Consider the following 22,333-nt stretch of genomic DNA (forward strand, 5'->3'; position numbering starts at 1 on the left):
CTGCGGTGAGACGCTTGTCGAAAACCAAATCAGCGATTGGAGGGAGTGGTAGTGGGGCGTGGGGTGGTAGTGGGTGGTGGGGGCACTGATGAATAATCTAGTTCATATTCCAATGACACCCGCCGCTCAACGGGAAGAGAAAGAAAAGGGGATAGAGAGAGCAGGTGGAGAAAGAGATGGAGACGGACCGAGGAGGGGAAGATAAAAGCTTGGGGAAAAGTAAGGGATGAGTACAGAGGAGAGAAGGAGGGGGGGAAAGAAAGAGAGGGAGGAAAGGAGAAAGAAGGGAGAGATGATAGCCAACGTCTGCCAAGGTATCACATGACAGCGCTCCTGTTTAAATAATAAAACAGAACCGGGGCTCTAAACAAATCGTTATCTCCCACCTCCATGCATCCTGTCTTCCTTCCCTGCTCCCTCCCTCGCCCGTATTTTAAAAAAAAAAGAAGAAGAAGAAAACTTGTTTTAATGCCATTTCTTAATGAACATAATAGCTCGGCGCTAATAATGAAAAGAAAATAAAAACATCTAAAAACGCGGAGGGGCCCCCGAGTTGTCGCCGGCGCTCAATTATTTCCTTGTCAAGTGGGTCTGTTTTTAATGAGGCCCTGTGGGACTGACGTCTGTCAGTCAGCCCTGACTTTTTGACACCATTACAACTTCAAATAGAAGCCGCCGCCACGCTGCCTTCCACCGCTCACTCGCTAGCTACCGCTCCGCTCATCTGACAGGCTGGGAGGGGAGGGAAGGGAGGGGAGGACAGGGAGGAGGAGGAAAAGGTGGCAGGAGAGGTAGAGAGAAGGAGGGAGGGGGGCAGGAGAGACAGAGAGAGCACATCAGCACATAGGTAGGCTGAACATGCAGACACGCACAGACACACACTGTGCACGCTGACTGGGTAAAACCACAATCACTGAGGGTCATTACCAGATGAGGTTTGTTGTCAAACTGCCTGGGATTTAACCCCCCCCTCAGCACCCCCTACCTCCGCGCTTCCTCGTTCGCTTCCTTCCCCGGCTCTTCTTCTTCTTTTTTCCTTCCTTCCTTCGTTTTTTTCATTATTGCTTCACTTTAATGATAACTCTTAGTGGGTCGGCCCCGCATGGGACGGTCAGAGACACACTATTTTGTTGGCCATTAATTTGAGGCTTTGAAGCAGACCACGGCGCCGCGGCTGGTGAGGGCCTGTGAAATGGTGGACGATAGCACGGGGTGGGGGAGGGTGGGGTGGGATGGTGGGATGGGGACTCCCCCGCATCTTCAAAAATGAAGACTATGACCCTGAAACAGAATAGCAAATGCCCTCACTGGGAACACCAACCACAAGAGACATACGTGCGCGCACCAGTGTGTGTTTCCATGCGTGTGCGAGCTTGTGGCTTGCATTAGCATTAGCCCCCCCCCCCCCCCTCCAAACAAAAATAAAATTAAAAATGATCCAAATATGCTCTTAAATTTAGATTTTTCAAACGCCGTCCCCAAAGAATGGCTTTCCCCCCGAAGAATTAAACGCCGGTAAACTCAAGCACGCCTTTTTTTCAAACACCTGCAGATGCATCACATCATCACAAACACAGAAACAAGGGTCCCATCTCACACCTCCGAAGATTACATAGAAAATAAAGAACAAAAAGTACAAATTTTTAAACAAGCTAGATCCATTTATAGAAGAAAGAAATCAAGAAAAAAAAAAGCCTTTAAGATGAAAGACTAGAAATACACATATTTCAGTTGGTCCTGGTGTACAGTCTGCATCAGAGAACCACCACAAATCAAGAAGAAACAAACATGTGATTAATGTTAATTCTGAATAATTTCAACATCACAAAAATATACACTTCCAACACAGAAATCTGAATGGAAACTCTACATTTATAAATAAATAGCAAGAGAGTCACTTAGTAAGAGCAAAAACACTATACATGATGTCCATTTCAATGTTAGTACATACAGTATGACGCTTATATTTGGGAATCAGTTAATGTAGTATGTATTTGGGAAGGGTTGATGTCCCAGATGTGGTTACAATGTCATTTGAAGCATTTCTCTTTGTTTCTGTGCTGTACTCACGGAGGCTGAGGTCAGGTCTCTTTTGCATTAAAATCCATTAAAAGAGCAATTTTTATTTAATATTCTTCAATCTCTAAATTCTCTAAAATAACCACTTTTTTGCTCCTGAAAACAAAAACTGCAACCAGTTTCCTCCTAATAATGAAAAAAAAAACAAACAACCCAAAATACTTTCACCTTGATTCAATGAACACAAGCTGAACTAACCTCAACCTTTTTGCGTGCATCCTCTCTTTTCAAGGCAGCGCCACTTGTCTATTTTGGGCTCTGCTGAGCCTTTTAAAGCAGGAGTGTGAACAGCATATCTAAACTGAAGGCACTGTCCTCTGAGCTGTGCAGGGGTAGGGTGATTGGTGGGGAGAAGAACAGCTGAATCATTTAGTTACAGAAGCTAATACAGTATGTGTGCCTACTGTTGGTGTCAATAAGAAACGCAGTGCGGGCCCCCATCCATGACTGTCACTCATGCATGCACACGTGCAAACCCACAGATGTGTGTAGAACTTCGGTTTCTCTCTGCCTTTCATGCATCCCCACACCCTGAATAACACCAAACCCACCTACACTACAGAAAAAGCCCTCCATTAAGTTACACAAGAAAAAAAATGACCAGGTTGCAAACCACGCTGAGGACGACACCATGAAAAATATTAACTATTATAAAAACATCTCACCCCGTTCTAGTCCCTGGAGATGTAAGAACGAGCCTGACAGGCAGAGGAGGAGGGGGGAAGGAGAAGAAAGTGAAAGAGAAAAAGAGAGTAAAAGGGAAGAAGGAGAACAGGAGAAAAAAGGGAAAGAAACTGCAAACAAAAAAAAGGAGTGAGAAATGGTAAAAAAAAAAAAAAAAAAGCTTGCTGTCAGGCTTTGGAAATAGTGATTCATGGGGACCATTTGTCCTAATTACAGCAGAACAACGCTTTTGTCGCTATTAATCACAAGAGAGTGTGTGTGTATTTGCGTTTAGGGGGAGGGAGTGTGTGTGTGTGTATATATGCATGTGCGTACAGGGGAGATCAGTGGCCTCGCACATTAAAATAGATGGCCAGGATGATGGTGAGGAGGATGATGGCTCCGAGGATGAAGACCAGGACCCGATTCTGGATGATCCTGCAGAGAGAAAGAACAGAGAAGGATTAGGAAAAGGTTCGCGGGTCTACGGAGAAAAGTCAACTGGAGCCTGATCCTGTTTAATTGTTACCATGAGGTCTGAACGCTTGGTTTTTAAATCGCTATACACTCGCTGGCACACGTCATAAAACCACAGCGTGACTGGATAAAACAATCGTGATAAGAGTGATTTGCTTACATATGTGTACCCTCTGTAAAAAACAACAACGCTGATTTGTGTACAGACATGAACATACAAATGCAAAAGAGACCAACACACTTATAAACAAGCATGACATGCAAACATATACACACACGCACACAAATAGCTGACAGGCTCTTAAACTTTATTTGCACAATAAAGTGGAAAAAGTGGCTCAGTAGTTTCCTGAAGGTAATAAAAAAAAAAAAATCGCTGAATTACTGATGGAATTTGCCATAAAACGACTCACTCATTTGCTCATTTAAATTTTCCCACTGTGACCGAAGTAAAGTTGGTGTGGGGGAGTGGGGGCTTTGAACCCCCCCCCCCAAAAAAAAATAAATAAATAAATAAATAAAAAAATCACAAAAGTACCAGATGAGGAATGGAGTGAAGATGTGCAGAGCAAGGCATCTGGTAAGTGAGCAACTTATCTAGCATGTGTCCCCCAAATTCTCCAGAGTTTGCATCAGCACACATGCACTCACTCAGACACACACACACGGATTCCAAACCCTCCACTGCTCCTGACAAATGAGAGAATTATCACATTTGCTGACATGTGGAGGGGTGGAGGAGAGGCCGAGCAGGGGGGCACTGTCCACTTCTCTAAGCAGGAGATGAATAGCCCATGCTGTGGCCATTTATCACCGAGGGAGGGGAGGGCGCTGGCTGGTTGCTCAGTCACCCAGCTACCCTCTAAACTCCACGTCTGAGCTGACACACCAGTCGAGCTCGCGGCCTCCCTCTGGTCCACCAGCCCGCCTGGCAAAAGTCTCGACCGTTTGCTTAGCTTAAAGCGCAGAACTGATGAAGCTATTGAAGGGAAGGATGACAAAAATCCCACAGACAAGCTTTGATGCTTTACATCTTTGTATTTCCTTTTGCAAAAAGACTCTCGGCCGCATAACAACAAATTTTATCAACTGCTTTATATGAGATTCAGAGGATACTGTTACAAACTAAAAACAATATATAACCAATCGCCATGAACTTCTTTCCAGTAATAGGACACTTCTCTGACATGCTGTAATGCTCTCGCTAACACCAGAGAGCTCATTACAACTACTGTGTGTAAGCAGCACTGCTTTATAAGTAGACAGTTTATCCTTGAATAAATGCATACATTATTATGACACTGTCATATTGTTTATAGCAAACCATGTCCCGAACAACATAAGCAACAGCTATGGTATCCCTCCCCCACCCCACACACACCCACACGTGGCATTTTTTACCTCACTGCTGAGGTAAAAAAAATTGTAAAAAGAATAGTGACAGATAATACTATATTTGCCATATGCCTATAAGCTGAGGCAGTATTAGATGATATCATATGTTGTGATAGGCCAGTTTTATTCTGGTGTTTTGGATGAGGCTGACATGATTGGCTGAAGCCAGCTGGGGGAAGAGATCCCAGTGAAACACTAATCAGAGCATGCTTAGCAAGGACACGTCTCCCCCTATTAATTGACATTCATTATTTACAATGATTATTTATCCCAGTCAAATACCCAGAGGAGGCGCTTGTATGTGTGTGTGTGTGTGTGTGTATCTGTGGCAGTGTGTTAGAAGAAGCCAGCTCGCTTTGTGTTGTGCTAATTTTTCAGCTGGGGTGAAAAGAAGAAAAAAAAGGGAGGGGGGGGGGGGGGGCTAGTAGAGGCTTGCAGTGGAGAAATGAACATAAAGTTAGTTTTAGCCTCGTGGAGGGGGGTTCAATTCTGTTAAAACGGCATTTATTAAAGGAGTCTGATTTGGTAGCAAACAACGTGGAATAACTTCAAACACTTAAATGTTCAAAGCAGTAAGGAATATGACAGTGCTGCGGTTTAAGAAGTTTTTTTCCCTCCCCCCTCTGGGGACACATCTTTTTTTAAAAAATGCATTATTTTGACCTTAACTGATCCTCTGTGCACCAATCTAACAAAACGTGTCTTGGAAGTATAAATGTAAAGCAGCACATATGGCAACTCCAACCTTTAAAGAGAAGATGGATATAAATTTTAGGAGTGGCCCGTCCAAAAATGTTAATGCTTTTTCCTCTTTTTCTGACACACACACACACACACACACACACACACACACACACACACACACACACACACACACACACACACACTAATGAAATAGTGCACGCTTATATGAAACATGGTCAAAGTTTCAAATAATTAGGTCAGCACATGTGAAAGCTAAAAGCTCGGGCATCACACTACTCTCAATATTTGGTTTTAGGCAAGTTTTTTTCCACTCAAATCTTTCTGATGTCATAGAGCAGGGATATTCCCAATATTTTAACCTCAGGTGCTTCTGTTTGCAAGAGGCAGCCAATCAGAAACTTGGAGGGGGAGCCATAAACAGTACATCTTTACTTTAATGCTTGCAATAGTTCACACAGACCGAGAAGATCCTGCAAAGCTTACGACCAAAGGTCAATTTAGACCAGATGACCTGAAGGGGGGCCGCACACACACACACATACACACAGATCTAGCTAGACAGATTGGAGGAATTAGTTTGTGGAGGTGCCGTCATAAATCACTTCACTGATGTTGAAAACTGTTTGAAAAATAGTGTCTGTGACACTGTAAAGAGCCACAGTTTTCCCCACTGACATATGAGCAGTGGGACATGAAAGTCAGCCATCACACTCTTTTAACCACTGCAGACCTAAGAAGGCTGGAAAATGACTACTTGGTTACATTTTACAGAGGATGGGGAAATTATTCTTCATCCATTTGAAACAAAACCACACAAACTGATGAAATTTCATACGTCAAACTATTTTTTTCTTTGTTTTTTTTCCTTTTATAATAAGCTAACAAGTCAAATAAGGTACTAAAGCTACCAGAAACAACTACAATAAAACCTACCCTAAAAATATCCACACCCCAATACTCCCAAAAAAGAGAAGTAAAAAAAAAAATCCCCAAAACTGGGAGGTAGGAGAGTGAAGAACATGGTTTTCCTCTGCTATATAGTTGATCCCGCCCTGACACGTGGCCAGACAGAACAGAACTTATCAAACCGGATCCATCCTCCAGTTTTGACACTTGACATAGAGGTGGAGGGGGGCTAGGAGTGTGTGTGTGTGTGTGTGTGTGTAAGTGGAGGGAAGGATTTGGGGATGTGTGAGTGACGCAAAGACTGCAGGTACAAGGGTGTATCTGCTGACCCACATATGCACACTCCTACACACAGTGAGTTTGATACCTGATACTATGATCCTCAAGTATTTTCCTGTGTCGGTGCCCCGGTACGGTGGGGGGGAAAAAAGAAACACTCTCACGAAAACAGACCAACAGTAACTCTAACTAAAATGTCAGCCAATCACAGCACATAGTACTGGAAATGCTATTGGCTCCTTATGTTCCTTCATCGCAGACAGCCAGTCAGCTAACACCTTACTAAAAGGAAATAAACAGATTTACAGCACTAATCTAAGAGAGGCTGAAATATTCAGAGAGAGAGAGAGAGTCACAAAGATCGGAAACAGACAACAAAGCAGCTGAAAGACAGAAAGTGTGGAAAAAGCAATAGAGAGGTGGAGAGAAAGAGGAGAAAGAGGGAGAGCGCGAAAGGTCCGTTTACCCGGGGAGGCAAAGCTGGAGAGGCTCCTCGGAGACAGATGAAAATAATGAGGACTTTTCTGTCAGGAAAGATTTACAAAATCGTACCAGTGTTATTAAATTTTAAAATCTCCCTTTTTTTTTTTTTTTTCCTTTTTCTCCCTTCCCACCCTCTTCCTCCCTCCCTCTCTTCCTTTCCCTGTTTTTTCCCCTCCTTTTCCAGCAGCACAGCCTTATTACCAGCTTTAATGAGCACCGGGATACACCTCAGCTATGTGTGTGTGTGTGTGTGTGTGTGTGTGTGTGTTGAGGTCCAAGTCCCTAGTGCCAGCTCCATCAGCACCTCAGATTCCCCCAATACCTTAAATGACACACGCATGTGTGTGTGTGTGTCTGACACATGTGAACACAGACATGCAGCTTTTGATGGCTCACAGAGGTGGCTGGACATGAACACACACACACACACACACACACACACACACACACACACACACACACACACACAACCTTCAGACAGACGGAAAGACAACAGCCCCTACCCCAAAACAAAAACATTCTCTGTGAGACAGACATAAGCGGATAGGCCCATCCCACCTGGAGACACACACACACACACACACACACACACACACACACACACACACACACACACACACAGCCCACTAAGAGCAAACTTAGCTGCGGAGTTGCATCTCTCAGGCCCTCCCCTATCCCACCTCTTTCCACTAGTAGACCAATAAAATAAAAATCAATTGCTGTCTGAGCCATTCTGGCTCTCCTTCCAAACCCTGGGAATATACAGCATGGGAGAGGAGGAGGGGATGGGGGGGAGGGGGGGGGGGGGAGAGGATCAATGTGCTCACAAATGGTTTGAGTGATGGACACGGAGGTGAAATGCTGGTGGGGGTAAGTCCTAAGTAATGCCTCGACTTGTTATCACAAACTAATACGAATAAATGTTTCATTGTGGAGGCACACACGCTTGCTCACACACACATACACACAGCTGCTCTCGGTCTGGGGCTCAAACTTAAACCGGCCACATCACACACACACACACACACACACACACACACACACACACACACACACACACACGACAAAAACAAAAGGTTGAGCCTGGCCTGCAAACAATATAGGTTGAGAGAAGGCGGGAAAAACGTGCAATGTTTCAATCGCAAATGAGATGAGGAGGAACAAGTCAGAACACCTGGATCAGGTTCACGTTGCTGTGCGGGGATAATAAGCTGACCTGCTTGTTGGAGAGATCTGATCCCACCACGTATGTTTAGCCTATCACCCCCACGGGGGTGTCTGAGAGACATGCTGATTATTAGAAATAAGCACGCACAGCTGGAGTTTGCTCCTAACTGGAAGCTGTTTACTGACATTACTTAAAAACAGAAACAATATTTAGGAACTTGCTCCACACCTTAACACTCAAATGCTCACTGAACTGTAAAGATAAGCGCATTAGCATGAACAGCCTAGATTTAAAAAAATTATGTCTTCAAATGCCTCATTTCATCCAGTCAGCCATCCAAACCTGAGAGACGTTCAATGTAATTTAAATCTAAATCAAAGGAAAACAGCATATAATTCACAAACTGAGAGATTTTCACTTATAATGTAACAAGTTTCACAGTTTATATAAATATATTTATTTGTTGAGATCATCGATCCCCGAAAGAGCTGCAGACCTTTTTTTGACCTGTACTAACAAAAACAATTTTTTCCCCTCAACTGAGAAAAAACTGACATTAAAGACGGTCAGGTTTCTGGAAGACGTCTTCTGAGCAAGGTATTTCATGTCAGCCTGATTCTCTCTCTCTCTCCCTTTCTCCGTCTCCAATTTACTCCCTCTCTTTCCACCAACTAGATGCAGGAGAACAGCACCGGGGCCCTAGAAGTTCATCCATTTTTTATTTGGTGGCTAACAACCCTGGCCAGCAGCAGCCTACACTGGGACCCAGTTCTCTCCTGAAAAAAAATGGTGCAAGATGGAAGAAAGGGAGGGCAGAAAACGACTGAAGGAGAGAGAAGGAGGAAGAAAAGAGGAGGGAGGGAGAAAGAAGGAGTAAATTTAGAGTGGGAGGCGAGTATGCAAGAGTATGTGAGTGTGGGGAAGATGAAAAAGAGGATCGAGAGAAATGAGGGAGATGGAGAGGGAAATGGGAAAGACACAGAGTGGGTGAGAAGAGGAAGAGAGAGTATATTGCAACTGTGTCTGGAATTTTTAAGAACTTCTTTTGCCGGCAGCAATCTCGGGTAGCTGCTACAGCTTCTCCTCATCCGGTTGTGATGTACAGGTGGCTTTTCTGAGCTCCAAACATACACAGATCATTCCCTTGCGCGAACCCTCACCCTCCTCTGTCTTACCGCTCTCATCTCCATCCTCCCCCTCCTTCTATTTTGTTCTATCGCTGTGTCCTCTTTTTTTTGTCCCCTTGCTCATATTCAGTTCTTATATTGCTTATTTTCCCCTCACCTACTTTTTCTTAACTCAAATTTCCAAGTCCAAGTTGTTTTTCTTTTGCCCCGTGTGTTTGTGAAGTCGCTGGTTTATAGTCAACAGGACGACGCCGACAGCCCACATTTCCAAACTGTGTATGTATACTCCACAAGGCTGAGCCATTTGTTTTCTGACTCATACAACTGTATTTTTATTACTTGATTAATATGGAAAATGGCTCATCTTAACTAGCTGGTTGTCAGAGCAGCATAGTGGCAAATTTGGTTTTTGTATGTGTTCAATCGCTGGAGTGTTTTTGGACCATTTCGTAGCCCACATGCTGCATATTTACCCCAAATAACCAACGAGAGAAATACTTGCTTCTAAAGTAAACCCGACAGCTGGAATCGATTAATAACATATTTTTAGAACTTAGCAGGAAGTCAAACTATTCTACTCACTTTTCTGCGAGCAATCTTTTTCTGCAGAAGTGAAGTCAAATCGAGCTTTCAAAGTGGAGCAAATTTTGCCTCCAGGTTGAGACATTTCCAACTCGCGTGGGTGTGTATTTGCGTTATTACCAGTCTTTGCGTAAACTACTAACGCAATTTCACCGTGCAAAAACGTCACTTTAGGTTCGGTCTGAACATAGCCTTAGAAGCGAAAAGAAAAAGACTGAGATATAAACATCATGGTAGCAATAAATGGCATTTAAAACAATAAAAGAAGAAAACTACTAAACTGTAATTTGAGTTCTCAAATGAAAGTGAAATTTGCCCAGGAAGAACAGAAAAGTAATAAAAATAAATGATTTCTTGTGTAAATGTAATACAAGTGGATCATATGTGATACATGAGTTTTTGAGAGGTTTACATTTCCTGCTGCTTGTAACAAAAAATATACAAATTAAAACTCATAAATGCAAATTTATATCTATCTCCTTTTTTTGGTAATTTGTCAGAAGGTTCAATAAGGTTAATAAGGTTCAATCAACTCCAGTTTCTCAAAATTAGAATTTAATGTCAATAATTTCATGGTTCAGGCTTTAAATAAAGGAATCTTCTCACTGCTTTAGAAGCCTCCACAGACTACGTCCAGTGGCTGAAACCTTTGCAGAGTAACGCGTGTCTGCATTTTAATTATGAAAAAATAAATATTTTATTTATTCAGCAAGTATTTTTGGAGATTGCAGAAGATATGGATGTGATATCCCCACATTTCTCACTATTTCTTCTTTCTGCTAAGATTTCCCAAAACACAAAAATCCCCCTTGTATACATTCTGTGAAGGCCAGGGGCCAGCTGCAGATCCGATTACTGGCCCCTATGAAAAAGGGCATAACATTAGCCATTAGAGCTGCAGGCCTCCAAAACTATGGTGTCCATAAATTTTTATTGTTTGTTCAGTATTGAAATGTCATTAAAGCACATAAATCATTTGAGAACAACTGCTCACTTTCATTTTTTTCCCAGCGTAACCTGTTACTTTTGCAGAAAAAAAAAAACACTGAAACTGAGTAATACATCCACGGCCTGACACGTAACACCAACGCTGATGCTGAGAAATCCGACCTACTACCTAACTATTTTCAGAGTTTATAGCAGTAATTCAGAGCTATGATAACTTGCGGAAGAAAAAAAAAACAAAAACCAGTATCTCCTTATCTCTGCATTTTTTTTTTAAACATATCAAAATCAGGGCTCTTATCTTTACAAGAACTTGTCCCGACAGCTTCAAGTCGTGAGGTGCCGTCAACTGCATTTCACTCAAAATACAACCTAAAAGTCTGTTTAGGATTCCCAACCAAAGAAACTATGAGGATATTAGTGTTTATGTCTGAGTCTTTTTTATTAACTGGTGAGGAAGCTCCTCCGCATGTTGTTTGTTTGCCGTTTCAAATCAACTCTCCAAATATTTGCTTCAAGTCCCGTGTGGTTTAGCTTTGCATCCTGTCTCTCTGCTGATTCAGATGATGGTGTGATACTGCCCACTAGCACGCACACAAACAGCATACAAGTACACACACCCACACGGGCTGGCTTTTTCTAACACAAATGTAAAAAAACACTAAACAAAAACCCAAGGCTGACCAAGTCGCAATCATGTACTGCCTGCTCGTTTCTATACATGCAGCTTGGATCATTATCTCTATTATTATGTCTCCTTGTCTCAAGTTATAAGCATAAAAATGTGACGAGTGGTCCACATGCTAAAGCAGCTACATATCTTTGCAGTGGCTTATACTAAAGGATACTAGAATAAATTCACATTCTATGAGAATAGATTAAAGAACTGGGCTGAAATTAGTAAATAAAGTGAAAAGTGAATTTTTAGTTATTTCAACCTATCCCAGTTATTAAGGACAGCAGCAAGCCTGATTGCAAAGAAAGCAACAAGAACCTGTGACTTCTCTTAGCATCTTAATGTCAGAGGTCACGTTTTCATGTGAGTTTGGGCCGAAAGCAGACTGCCAAAGCCTGGATTTCATTTCAGAGTCACGGATGAACGAGAGAAAGAGCCATTTCTTGAACTTGACCTTTTGACCCTAAGGCCACTCTGGCTCCTTCTCTACCCTGCAGGTATGAAAGAACTGAGCAAGCAGAGGTTCGCAGTGTCAGACTCTACATGCATGCGTGCAAAAACCCTCCGCCAACAGTAATGTTGCACATGCTTGCCCATCAAGGCAGTGTTGAGTAAAACATCTGAAAACTACAGGAGGGCGTCTGGAAAACTGCTGTAAAATAACACACAACAATTAAAGAATATGTGAACCATCAGGTTTGAGTTGTTTGGACATGCAGGTACAGATCACTTTAACCAGAAAGCAGCAGCCAGAAAGAAAAGGAGACAGAGAAAGTAGGGGTTTAATGTCATCCCACAACCCCCTATTTGACACTACAAGGGAGGCTTTAGTCAGTCTAAATAATCCATGCTGCTCCATTAAATTTGCAAACTAGCTTCCCTGGTCTCCATGTCTAAGCTGAGAGAGACATAGAGGTGGTAGTGACCTGGGAGATGTGAGAAAGGGAAGTCAAGTAATGGATTAAAATAAACTCGTGTAGCAGTCTTTACATGAATGAAGTCACAGACAAAAGCAAAGCAATATCCCGAACGGACAGAACAGACAAAAGTTTATAGAGAGACTCAAACGGAGACAGAAGGAGAAGACGAGAAAGTGCGGACAACCAGAATTTTTAGTGACACTGATTTTCTCATAATTGCGTGCTTCACCACCAACCCATGAAAAATAACTATTTGGAGTGTGCGGGGGAAGCCACTAGTGTGACGGGGATTGTTGCAGTAACAGCATTATTGACTTGTTTCTCTTGCTACATTTGCTTAGTGCTTTGGAGGCCCAATCAATAGACTCTGGGCTCTGAAGCCCTGCTAATCAAGACTTGCAGCCATGCAGGGTCAATCTTCTATAAAAAAAAAAAAAGAGAAGAAACTGGGAAATGATAGGGGGAAACAGAAAGAGAAGACGAACTTTTAGGGGCGGATGATGACAGCCCGAGTTAATCGACTAAGAATTCTCCTTCAAATTCTTTATTTTTCTGGTTTTTTTCACCGTTGGAGGTAAACTCATGTGGTATCGCTCTCAGTCTCAGAAACAATGTGGGCGTGAGGCACCATGAGAGATGCAGATTGCTGCTTCACCTCTGCTTTTCTGTGAACCGCGGTTCAAAAGTCAAGGGGCATCTGGGTTGCTTTGGGACGTTTGGAAATAAAAGAGGCAATCCATATTTACTGAATCCAGTTGTGAGATCTCATGAGGATACACACTGCTTGACACAGATATAGAGGGAGGGAGGTAATCTGAAGCTTTTTAACATTATATTTCTGAAGGGAATTTAAAGGGAACTCTTTTTTTAGAAAACGGTGTCAAACGAGCTTAGAAACACAATCGCATGCTCAATCTTGGGGACAAAAAAATTAGCTGATTTTCCAACACTCGGAGATACATTTTCGTTTAGTTTTTGTATTTCTTGTTTGTTTATGGAAAAGTGGAAAGGCCACTTAATGCTGATGATGAGCTGTGCATCGAGTCAAACAATCTCCATTCGCAGCCTTCTGCACATCACAAGTCCACTATGGAATGCTATGGGAAATTCATGAGGGAACTGTCCATCAAATATTAATCATCAAGTTGAACAAAGTGTCTTTCTTTCTCTTTTTTTCCTCTCCACAGGTTTTTTTCCCCTCCTGGTATCTATGGTCACTGCCACTCTGAAAGACACCCTACAAGAAATAAGCCCAAAAGAAAAGCAGAGAATGAAAGCAGGGGGGGGAGGGAGGGCAAAGAATGGTAAGAAAAAGGCAAGAAGGGTGTATGGGTGTTCAATATTTTCCTTTGAGGGGCCAGCCTCCGGTTAGCTTCAGTGCAGCCAGGGTCTCGATACACAGGTCCCAGGGTGCAAACACAAACTTGTACTCTGTTTGTGTCATTGTTTTTTTCCCTCTTTCTCAACACTTCTTTCTCTTGTGTTGTCAGCTGGTGAAGTGAGAGTTCTGTATCCAGAGACCCATATGTAAAAGGCAACGTGGTTTTCACTGACACTGAGGCCTTTCAGTTATCTTTGTCTAGTCTTTATGACAAACTAAGAGCAGAAATAACTGTGGGAAGTAAATCAATGGCTGGATGTTAAAGGCAACCACAGTTCTGCACAAAATAAATAGTGTGGAAATAAAAAAGTGTAAAGAGTGTAGCATCTCGTACAGATAGAGCATAAGAAATAAACATCAGAAGAAGGCCTTGTATGCAAATATTTAAAGTGTTATAAAGAAAAAAACCACACACACACACTATGATGGAAATATTGAATCTGTTCATCAATGGAGTCCTGTTCTCCATCTTTGCCACAAAACTCGCAATGCCCCCCCCCCCCCCCCCCCCCCCCCCAAAAAAACCCCTCGAAATACCAACACCCACCAGCACAGCATAACCAGGAAATGCAGGGTCAGCAGCGTTCCCTTTGGCCTTGCTGACCAACAGATATTCTAATAATCACCTTCCTTCTGTACTGTCAGGCCTGCAACCAACGGATCCCTCGCCCTGCCTTCGCCCTCTGTCTCTACTTATACTAGGGGCTTTACGGAGCGGCGCTGCTTCGATACATTAAAACTGCTGCCCCATGATCAAACGAGCAAATACCTCCCGGGTCAGCAAAGGGCTACCCCACGTCAGTTAACAATGCAGCATTTAAACATCAGTCGTATGCAAAGCGGCCGATACACAGGGGAGGAGATGGGCGGCAGGAGAAAGCGGAGAAGCAAAGCCTGGACTGGAGAGATAATGAGCGCACAGGAGAACATCAACAGCTATTTAAGGTAGTGCGTCAGCTCCTACACAGCTTTATGATGAAAATATAAGATGTGAGGCTCCGCTGACATCATAACCACGACGAGCTAATCATGGAGCACAGGCTTAGCGCTAATTTATAATGAAGTTTGGCCTTAAACATTTCTAATATTTACCATCTCAGAAATATTTCGTTTACAAAAAATACTGTTGCATGATCGTGAACTGGATTTGATATCGTTGCCTTTATTAGCTAATATCAGGTGGCTAAGGGGGAAGAATAACAGCAGATGTTTGTTCAGCGTATTTATGGTATGCTCATGCCAGCCTGGCCACAAGGATTTAAGCCCGCACACAAAACATACAAGCACACGTCAATATTTACGCATGAATTCTAAGCACACACTCAGATCCACGTCTGTGGCGGCAGCAAACACTTGCCACGATGAAATGTAAAGGTATACAAAACCACAAATAAACCTGAAAATATGCACTACTTGTGCATTTTTGAGAAGACTAGGATGCACCCCCTTTTTTAGCTTTAAGAACCCTTTAATCATGAAGCTTAGGAGTGAAGAGGGTGAGGATTTTTTTTTGTCTTATCCCTCTGCCTACTGGTTGGTTAACCGACTGACCTGCTGTCAAAGGAGTCTTTGTGAGTGTGCATTGGCGGAAGGCCAATCAGATCCTCTGGCTTGTCTGTCTCAGAGAGGAAAATGGCGCCCCTGGTATGCCATCAGCAACAGAAATGTGCAGACAGTCTGACTGCTGAGGCAGGCTTGGCTTGCTGTGGCCCTTCCAAAACTATGCCGCAGGAATTACCTGTTTGGCCAACAGCCAGGGGGACTCGGTCTGCAAAGTCTTGTGGTTGTTTATCTATTTATTCACTTACACTTCATGCACATGTGCACTTTAAAAACATTTCAGACTGCTTAACATCCACTTCCACAGATTCTCCTTTGAACTACACAGGTACACAGGATAAAAGCCTGTTCAACTCACAGCAGCAACAATCAGTTTTATGCCAAATGTGTTTCAAATCCAAAGAAAACCTGGATAGAAGATTTACTGAATGACTAGCAGGTGAAATCATACCACTGATCTTTACTGCATCCTAAGAAAAATACTTCATTTAACCTTCCATAAGCCTGACTCACCTGATAACGCTTCTTGTATGTCTGTATTTTGACAACATTGAGAACAACACTGCAACAATATTGAGCCTGTTTTTTTCTGAATATATCCTATAACAAAAAATAAAAGGGGAATAAAAGGGGAAATTTATGTAGGCGTTTATCTTTGGTGGAGCTGTACGAACTTATAAATGCAAATGTAAATCAAACACTGTACAACAAGAACACAAGTTCTGACAAAGCCCTGATTTATGTTGAACAGAAAGCACGATTGGTCGCTGCACAATCTGCACTCGTGCTCCACCATGTAAAACCTGCCAAAGACAAACACAACTGCTCAACAAAGTGCCACTTGTGACACATCATCCGAGGAAGCAAATGTTCAGGCTCCTGCTTCAGAAACAAACTTCTGACAGCAGCAGATGATGAAACAGAGCAGATCCCAAATTATTCTCGCACTCCTCAGAATCAGCTAAACCTGCTGCAGCCTGGAGCAAGCCCCTCACCCTCCTGCTGACAGAAAGATAGAAAGAAAGTGAGGAGAGGGGCCAATGAAACGACAGAGAAGGAGGAGGAAAAACAGTGCCGATGCAAGAATGTCGTACTTCTTAATTTTATTATTTAGGAGCGCTCTCTCTCCTAATGTTACTGTAAGTGTAAACATGTACGAACCAAAAGCCCATCCATTTTAAAGTTCATGAGCAGACACTTAAATGTACACACAAACATTTCCCCGAGCACACATGTCAAATGACCCACTCAGCAGATCATACAGCTCCACATGTTTAGACACAGGCAGAAACACCATTCTTGGCAGTGCTCGTGTGTAACTGTGAGCTCGACTGGCGGACTGAGGACGATAGTCGAGACTTGCTCATTTCACACTGAGAGGTGAGCCAGAGAGCAGCAACAGAATCTAGCTATAAAACACGGAGCCGAATGGGGGGGATGACTATAGCCCACGGTATAGTAACTGCCACCTCTGCTAGACTCCATCCATCCAAGGCTTTCTCACAGTTATCTATTATCATAACCTCTGTCTCAGTGGGCAAGTCTGACACATAAACCCCCTTTAGCGTGGCAGCTCTCACTTCGACTGGCCTCGTGCTGACTCACCCCTAAAATATATCAGGTGCGTGCCTCTGACGTCGCGTCGCAGACGCAGCTTAGGTCCAGGCTTGGGGAGCACTTCGTCTAAACGGGGTCTTTTAAAAATTCTCTATCCTGGTTTTGTAGTCATGTGACCGCTACCCTTGTTAACTTGTCTGCTATTTTGGATGTGTGACAGTGCAGGGTCAAGTGATTAAGGCTACGTCCACACGTACCCGTGTTTTCAAAATTACCCAGGTACGTGTGGACGTAGGCTTCAAGCAAACAGTTCAGTGACCTCCAGGTAACCTCCAATCATTAGGGAAATTCCCTGACTGTTTACCAGCACTCCAAAGGAGGTTGATGCCAGATTGCTGCTGTTTCCTGTAATTTGCATGGAAGACACTGCAAACACTTACTAAAGAGTGACACAAAAATTTTTGTTTTGAAGGCGAACATTCATCATCTCTGGTTTCCATTGCATGTTTTTAAGTCTTACCACTTGTCAGCTAGTAGTTAATACTGGTTGTATCACATCCAATTGACAAGTCTTGACATGACAAACCTCTAGACCGTTACTGTGTCTCACTTCCTTCTTTCCTTATGCACACTTGACGTGACCTCGGTACAAACTAGACATACAAGCCCTATTTTAGATATACAGGCAGTACTTTAAGTAATGTGGAGCACAGATCCACTCCTGAAAAACACTGTGGTGCATGTGTTGCAATTGCAAGGTTTGTTTTGAGCTGATCTGGAAAAGCCAGATAACTTATACAAGGAAGGGATGCTACACTCAAAAAAATTCAGAATCTATGAGAGTAAGGAAACACATTACCCACTTCCAGAAATTGATTCTGTTCATCTGGATGTGGTGTTTTCAGTGGAACAAGCGTTTCATCACTCATTTGAATGACGTTGTTAGGCAATGGCACTAGTTTCAGTCGTTATGCAACTGTACAGTTTATAAGGCAGTGGAAACCTGCCGTTAGCTGACACTTGGATGAGTGATGAGACATTTCTCCAACTGACAAAAAAAAACAACTGTCCACTTACCTGGAATATTAGGCATACACAAAGACATATTAGCCAATCATGCATGTACATAATTGAGGTTCAGGAGTATTTCAGCTGTGTAGTGGCAGCCAGACCTATTTGCTTTGTCAGTAAACATGTAAATAAATGTACTTTTTACAAAAACTTTACTTTAGTTGCCTGTGTCCATAATATGAATTAGCATGGAGTTTGTATTGAGCTGAAACACTTTTTCTTGGTGCCACTGACCTTTGACACTGAAGTTATAGCTTTCTCCCTGCTCATTTAGATAGGGGCTTTAAATAACTGCCAAAATGGCTGAAAAGTTAAGAGTTAGAGACTGGCAAAAAAGTTTGCCTTGACACAAACAGTCTTACGTGGTCTGATGGTAAAAAAAACAATTCACAAGTTAGAAGTATAAAACCAAACATTATAAAGAAATTTAACCCTTTTAGCTGTGTGGCATTTTAATGTCTGTGCTCAGAAGGCGGCCTACACCTCATGCAGTGTCACTGCTGACAGACCTACCCATCAGTCTCATCTTCTCCTTCAGTTAGGTTAAGTGCATTAGCTCTAGCAGCCCACGCACAGAGAGGCAGCTTGGTGTACGGGGGGAAAAAGAAGTGTGGGAGCGTATGGGCAGGAAGCAGTGAGGAACGAAGAGGTGGATTTGACAGAAGAGTTAAAGACAGAGAGAGTAAGGGGAAAAAGTTTTTTAACTATACCCAGCCATGATAGCACATTGACATTGCCTTTGCAGTTCCACTATGTATGCAAAACTGGCAAATTAGGTAAGAATTAAGATCTTGTATTTTGAAGAAAGCAGCGCTATTCGATAGATCCAGAGGGCCTTCGTTTATCAAGTGTTCCAGCGACTGTGCCATTCTGAAACTGAAGCGGATTTCACGGGTTAGTCTATTCTCGTCCGCTGGCCACTGTGGTGTGTAAAATGAGAGGGAATGCTATGTTTTGGGAAATCTAATTTGAGGGCCGTGTTTGTTTTCCCTGCGTTATTTTGCAACCGGGAGGCTGGCTCCAAAGCAGCACCACTCTCTCTTTTACCCTAGTTTCACAACAATGTCCAGCACCAGCGTCCAACAAAAACCCACATACGCAACTGAGGAAAGGACATTAAGCCAACATGGGTCACTTTACCTCTTCCTCATCAGTGGTCTCTCTCAGCAGTCTCTCACAGAATTAAGCAGGCCGCTAATTAGGAGGTTATTCACCATGCCACAGGAACATATGCACATGTGCGTACGTATAGATGTATTTAAAAAAACATAAATATTAGCGGCCATCTTTTGGCAGCTAATTGCAAAGAGCTCCCCCGTGGGAGGAGAGAGAGAGGTCCTCTGTCGATAATTAATCCTCGTTTAAAAAAGTAAATGACATTCATTAGCGGGGAATCGAGCCAAGTGCCATTATTTACATGGCAATAATCTGGAGCATGCTGGTGGCGCTCTTTTAATGTTACAGAAATAACTCTGGGACAGGGGGACGAGTACAGTTGCTTTCCCTCCTTTTTTTTTTAATGTGTGTGTGTGTGTGTGTGTGTGTGTGTGTGTGTGTGTGTGTGTGTGTGTGTGTGTGTGTGTGTGTGTGTCTTCGCACCCAGGAACAATTAGGCCCAGACGAACAGATGGGGACGCCTCTGAGTGAGAAAGCTCTTCTGAACGACTCTTCATCTCCTTCTTATCTCGCTCTCTCATCCGCTTGCACATAGTCACACACGCGCACACAGACAAATACACAAACGCTCAACAGAAATGCACACACTGAGCTAACTTTTAACATTAACTGCCATAACAGAGACCCTGTTACAAGTGGCAAAACAGAAATGTTGAAAATGTGAGCCACAGAAATCACCAAGACTTGAGGGTCAAAGCACAAAAAGCTGGCTTGTTTACTGATTTTCATGTGCGATTTATAATAATATAAATTCTCAGTGAGACTTTTGGTTACTGTTTTAGGACTTTGGACAATTCATGCTTCGCACACATTCGCAGAAGGAACACAGCAGTCACATTTCTTTGCGATAACACTGCTGAAGCTGGAATAATGATCAAAAAGTTACATAATGGGCCATTTGTTGCACAAGGGGTTTTCTACAATGGCGCTAGTGTCTGCACGATGTACTGTTAGCGATGCACACAAGCATAAAAAGGATGAATGCAGAGACAAAGAGGCAACACTGAACACAAAACCCCAACATCACCTCTTGTTCTTTTTAAGAATGAGGAAATGCATAGAGAAACAGAGTTAGTCAGCATCTCTATAATACTTACAACCTTATAGCTAGAGATTAGCTTCAAAACACATTATTAATTAAATAATTAACAGTATAATTTTATTAAGGGGACGTAGCAGTGGACAAGGCAATTAATGGGATCTACGGTGCTCTATTTTCAAACCGTCAACAAATATGATCACAGTACCAAGTGGATATGTTTTGACATATTTTTAAATTAAATAATAATAAAACTTTATTATCTTTTGTTCTCTGTCATTTTATAACACATCACTCTCTGATTTAGTCCCTTTCTAGGATCATTATCCCGGCTGACCTGGATCCTGACCGGTTTCCCACTCGTCTGTCTAATATCAGGCAGCAGGTCGCAGACATGAAAACTAACACACTTGTGCAACCCGTTACCCTTCTTTGTCTTGCTAAGTACAATGATTAAGGTATCAGTCCTTGGGGAACCAGGTGAAAAACAGAGGAGACAGCCCTGAGAGTATAAATCACTGCTTCATGGTTTCAGCGTGCTCTTAGCCTCCTCTGTGGACACAGGGGACAGCCCCAGCCCCCTGTAGTCATGCTTTAAGGCTGGGTGTGTTCCATCACACAAAGTAGACCCCTTCTTTACCTATAAGATTAAGTAACATTATGTCGTGTTTGCTGACACCGAGGTAGCAGCCCTGAGCCCCACAGGGCCTCCTCCTCCATCATATTTTGTTACATCTCCCTGACAATGGACTCTGTCAACAAAACAAAGACTATTATCTCGTCATCTTTGCTTCTTCTCACTATTAAAACTAAATCCAAAGCTAAACTAGTGGGATTAATGAAGGAAACTAAACCGCGGAGTTGTTGCTCTTTCAGTAACTGCAGTTTTAATGAATGCCTAATGGCACCCGCTCTGGACTGAGGCCTAGCGTGGCCTTTTCCGAGCCAAGGGAAACTTCCGAGAAATCCGATAGAATCCAGGGTGTGGGTCACGATAACTCGTGCTTCCTGCTAGCCCCACTTCCACGACCTCTCTTCCTTTAGCCACTCTTCACCAACCCTCAATCGATCTGCTTTTCTCCTGAGATCAAAGGTTTGCACCACTGTTGTACATTTAGCCTCGGCCGGGTCCTCCCACATCATGTCTAAATATTAATGATAATAAAGTCTCACACCCATCCCTGTGTCAGGCAATTACAGCCAACATTGATCCTTTGCTTTCTGCTTCAATTAGAACTCACCACTCGTAATGCGTCCTGGCACATCAAAGGATAACAGCCATTGATCCACTCCTGGATCTTAACGTTTACTGTTAGGAGAGAGGAAGGAGGATGTGGCGTGGCAGAGGGGGGAAAGCAATATTCTGACTAGAAAACAAGAGACGAGCAAAGAAATCATTTTATTCAGTAAGTCAGGTAAAGGGAGTGCTGAAACTCAGAGGGTAAGGCAAGGCAGAGGGGGCTCAATATTAACGGATATTCTGACAGTTCAGAAGGCAACCAGCATCCGGAACCCTGGAAAGACTCACAACAGTGTTCGCAACAGTACGGCTACACAAACCACCAAAAGCTCAGACCTTTTTGCTCGAAACTATGAAACGTGTACCTGAAAAAAAGCCGCATTTAATAAGAAAAAGGGTTTTCACAGCTTCTGCGGTGTCTGCCCATCAAAACGACAAACACCAAATCACTGCAAAACAATATAAAAGTAAATTTATTATAAGTTCAGCTCAAGGACAATAAATCCTACACAAATGCCCATCAACTGACACTAAGACTTTTAGCATTATGCCAACTTCTAAATATCGATGACTGTGCTGCAGCCAAACTTAATAAAGAACAAGAAGAAGAAGAAAAAAACAACAACTCTGGGGATTTCTGATCAGGCTTATACAATACAGGTCTCAGTGGGAGGCAAGAAAAGCTTCAGTGAAACATGAGTTATCATGACAACCTCCCACATCTATGTCTCTAGGCCAACTATCCTAGACAACTGACCTTTCTGACATTTTGAAGTTTGAGAAAAGCAAAATTTTTAAATCAGCGTATGCCATATAGAAATATTTACAGCACACCCAACTCAGAAAGAGAGAGAAAGGGGTAAAATCCGACCTACTGAGTCAATTGAAAGCGACACATCACCAT

At 42.8% G+C, this 22,333-nt stretch overlaps 1 protein-coding gene across 3 annotated transcripts in view; it reads right to left on the bottom strand.

Moving 5' to 3' along the window:
* Positions 1–1,423: 1,423 nt before the first annotated feature.
* vti1a (vesicle transport through interaction with t-SNAREs 1A) overlaps positions 1,424–22,333 on the bottom strand; it is a 114,324-nt gene continuing 93,414 nt past the window's right edge. For all 3 annotated transcript variants that reach the window (XM_086303789.1, XM_086303791.1, XM_086303790.1), the window contains one exon: positions 1,424–3,180. In XM_086303789.1, the coding sequence (XP_086159915.1) occupies positions 3,087–3,180 (94 nt within the window). In that variant the 3' untranslated portion in view covers positions 1,424–3,086. The remainder of the gene's footprint in view (positions 3,181–22,333) is intronic.

This window comes from Aulonocara sp. 'chitande type north' Nkhata Bay, linkage group LG8 (assembly GCF_057382095.1).
Source record: "Aulonocara sp. 'chitande type north' Nkhata Bay isolate Kocher_YH1m ecotype deep benthic linkage group LG8, A_spYH_male_GT1.1, whole genome shotgun sequence".
Lineage (NCBI taxonomy): Eukaryota > Metazoa > Chordata > Actinopteri > Cichliformes > Cichlidae > Aulonocara > Aulonocara sp. 'chitande type north' Nkhata Bay.